The sequence below is a fragment of the Eimeria mitis genome, genomic scaffold, assembly GCF_000499745.2.
Source record: "Eimeria mitis Houghton genomic scaffold, Emh_scaff1295, whole genome shotgun sequence".
Lineage (NCBI taxonomy): Eukaryota > Apicomplexa > Conoidasida > Eucoccidiorida > Eimeriidae > Eimeria > Eimeria mitis.
Window position 1 is genome coordinate 6,839 of NW_013568640.1, and position 3,342 is coordinate 10,180.

At 50.3% G+C, this 3,342-nt stretch overlaps 1 protein-coding gene across 1 annotated transcript; it reads left to right on the forward strand.

Moving 5' to 3' along the window:
* Positions 1 to 1,588: 1,588 nt before the first annotated feature.
* On the forward strand, positions 1,589 to 3,121 carry EMH_0033970 (uncharacterized protein; the record flags this gene model as incomplete). Its single annotated transcript, XM_013494808.1, has 1 exon — positions 1,589 to 3,121. The coding sequence occupies one exon, from the start codon at positions 1,589 to 1,591 to the stop codon at positions 3,119 to 3,121; it is 1,533 nt and encodes a 510-aa protein (XP_013350262.1).
* Between the last annotated feature and the right edge of the window lie 221 nt (positions 3,122 to 3,342).

The window sequence follows — 3,342 nt, forward strand, 5'->3', positions numbered from 1 at the left end:
CTACTTGAAAATTATTTTGGTGTTAGATGAGATTTACAAGGATATTCAGGCGATAGCATAATTGGCCTTTCTTCTGCTTGCTTTTTCTGTAGTTTTGTCTATCTGTGTTCTGCTTGAGTTGCGCTGATCCTATGCGTCTTTGGCCTGCGCTTCCTCGTTCTTGTTTGCGCAGTGTTCATACGTCAGTTTGCTCCACATACATATATATTCTGTAGTTATTCACTTTCTTTTGCATGCTGTAATTTGGTTGTCTATGGACGGCTATTCCCATACAGTGTACCCTTCAGACCCCGAGCTGAAAAGCGGAAAAATCACTTAATTAGCCAGTCAAACGAGCGCCACAGGGGGAGTTGATATTTTCTTTTAAGAAATTTGTATAATATTTGAATTGTTTTAAATAATATCTTTTCTGCTCCGCCAATCGAGCGGTTCAGAGTCGGCTGTGTCGTTGAGCCGACACCAGTAGCGAGGCAGCGGCCATCGTGGCTCCAGGTAGATCGCATGCTTGGGTTTCAGATACAATAAACAACAAAATAGAATTATTAAAAGTTTTAATTGCTCATAAATGTACATAGAAGGCTTTTTATTTAGTAAAATGAAGTGCTTAGATCATTGTTTTTTTCTCGTTTCCCACTCTGACTGAGCCGCGAGCCGGTGGTTTCACTTTCAGTATCGAGCCTGTGCATCCGCAATCTGTACCGCCTCGTTGCTTTTCTTCTTTTTCAAGAATTTCGATTTGAAATTTCAAGTATAATCTTTTAATCGAGTGATTTTGCAGAACTCTCTCAGGCTGCAGCTGCATGACGCGCCACAGTCAGTCAGCAGCGCAGCAGCAACGATGGCCGCCGCCAGATCCGACGCTGAAGCTTAAGACAAAGCGAAATACTACAGCATCCCCTTTTTTATTGCTTTTATTCTTCTTCTGTGTTGCAACAGTGCCTTTTGGGCTGCATTACAGCGGCTCACCAGGGGAGATAACGCCCGGGCCTTGAGGCCTTCAAAGGTTCTCGTTCCTTCTAAGCAGTGAAACTTTAACTCAGTTTGGACTGTCTAGGCATCTTCTATTTGCTGCATATTCGGCATCCAGCTTCAGAGCCACTAGCACGAATTATCACTAACGGGGTGGTCGAAAGGATCGAAGAAGGAAGCCTCACCACCGGCAAAACAAGGCAGGGGAAAACGAAATAAAATAAAGCAAAAAACAACAAAACGAAACACAACAAAAGAAAACAGCTCGAAGGAAAACAGCACAAAGCAAACCAACCCCCAGCTTGCAGCATCTTCATGCCTGTATTTCAGCTTTCTTACTTGGCTTTACTTCTATCCAACCAGAGCCCTTCTGCGGCTTCTGTCTTTCCCTCTTCAGTTGCGAAGAAAAGGTACCCTGGGTTTTATTATATGTATCTAGATAATATATCTAAGGGTTTACATTATATATATATATATATATATATATATATATATATATATATATATATATATATATATATATATATATAAGGGCTTTTCTGAACTCAAGAAAGTAGGAGAAGACTGTCAGGGGCGGCCGCGTGCAGAAACCTAGTGTTGTATTTCAACCATCTCCCTCATGTCAGGCCCCCCACCTTCTTCTCCTGCCCCTGCTTCTGACTCCGGCAAAATCACGAAAGGTCCCCCACTGATGAAGGGCCTCGTGCCCGGGGGCCCCCCTAAGAAACTTTCTTTCCTGCGGGCCCCCAAGCTACCCCCGAAACCGCTGTCAGCAAAAGACCCGAAGCCGAAGGGCCCCCTTGCTGCTGCAGCAAGCAAGGATGCTGCTCCTGCAGCAACAGCACAGTCAACTCCTGATGCTTCTGTCGTTTCTGGCGAAGACAGCCCCCAGAGCCCCCTCTCCCGAAGTCCAAGCCAAAGCCCCCAAGGGGCCCGTGAATACAGCGAGACGCCCTCCCGCACGCTCTCCCGCAACAGCGTGGCGGGGGCGGGGGCCCCCGGATACAGGGGCCCCGGGAGTTCTATGGATCTATCTTTAACAGGGACCGAGGGTCTGTCTGTTCAGCAAGATGTACATGAAAGCGATGAGGGCCCCCAAAGCAAACCATTGGAACAACAAACAGAAGAGCCCGCAGGGGCCCCCTCCACACCGCCTCTGCGCAAATCTACAGCAGTTGGGCTTAACCTCCAGAGCTCCGGGCCATCATCTAGTGAGGCAGCTCCTGCGCTGGGGGCCCCTTCAGCAGGAGAGGGGGCCCCCAAAGAGCGACTCCTGAGCGAAGGGGGCCCTTCCTCAGAAAGGCCGAGCGGCTCAAGCAGTGCATTCGCCTCAGAAAGCAGAGCTAATGCAGGAGACAAGGATTTTCTACGTGCATCAATGGCTGCACCAGGGCAGCGGGGGGCCCCCCAGGAGCCTCAACGTCAGCAGTTAAAGGGGTCCCCCAATGCCCCCTCCTCTTTGCCTGGGCTGCAACAAACAGCGACAGACAGCAACGACAACCGCTCCCCCGATCCGTACTCCCCTTTAATAAGGCAGGCATTTGGGAGGAGGTGGACAACGCCGGGGGCCTCCATCGAGGTGTTGGGGGCCGTGGGGGGGCCCCACTCCCACTACACAGTGACAGCAGGGCCCCTGAACTGCACGTGGTGTACGTGCAGCGGCGGGTTGGCCCCAGGGGGGACTTGCTGCTGCTCCATGGCAAGCCCCATCCCCCATATGTGTGCTGTTGGGACGCATGCAGCGGGTGCTCTCTGTGCCTGCTGCTCCCCCAGCTACATGCAGGCATCTGCGGGCTTTCTTGCGCAGCAGCATCACCACTTGCTGCAGCAGCACAACCACTTGCTACAGCAGCAGCAGCAACTGTTGCGGCAGCCTCTTCATGGAGTTCCCTCAGGACTGACTGTGGCGCACCACCCAGGGTCTCCGCTTCACATGCCTGGTCCCGCACCACAGCCGCAGCAGCAAGAACAGCAGCAGCAAGAACAACAGCAGCAGCAACAGCAATCTACTACAGCAATGAATTTGCATTTCGACCTCATTCCGGCCGATGCTGCAGAGCGGGCGGGAGAAAACGACGAATCAGATGAAAGCGATTCGGGTAAGAAACACCCCCGTGGGGTGTATATCCAACTACTGCACCAGCAGCGCTAGAAGCACACACATGCATGCATGCATGCATGCATGCAGATTGGGTGTACACACGCATCAAGAACTGCTCCCTGTGCCGACCCCCCTCCCCATCCCCCCTTCCTATTTCCCTTAGATATATAATTTGGGTGCACGTGAGGCAGGCAGTCTCTTCCACACACACATATATATATATATATATATATATATATATATATATATATATATATATATATATATATATA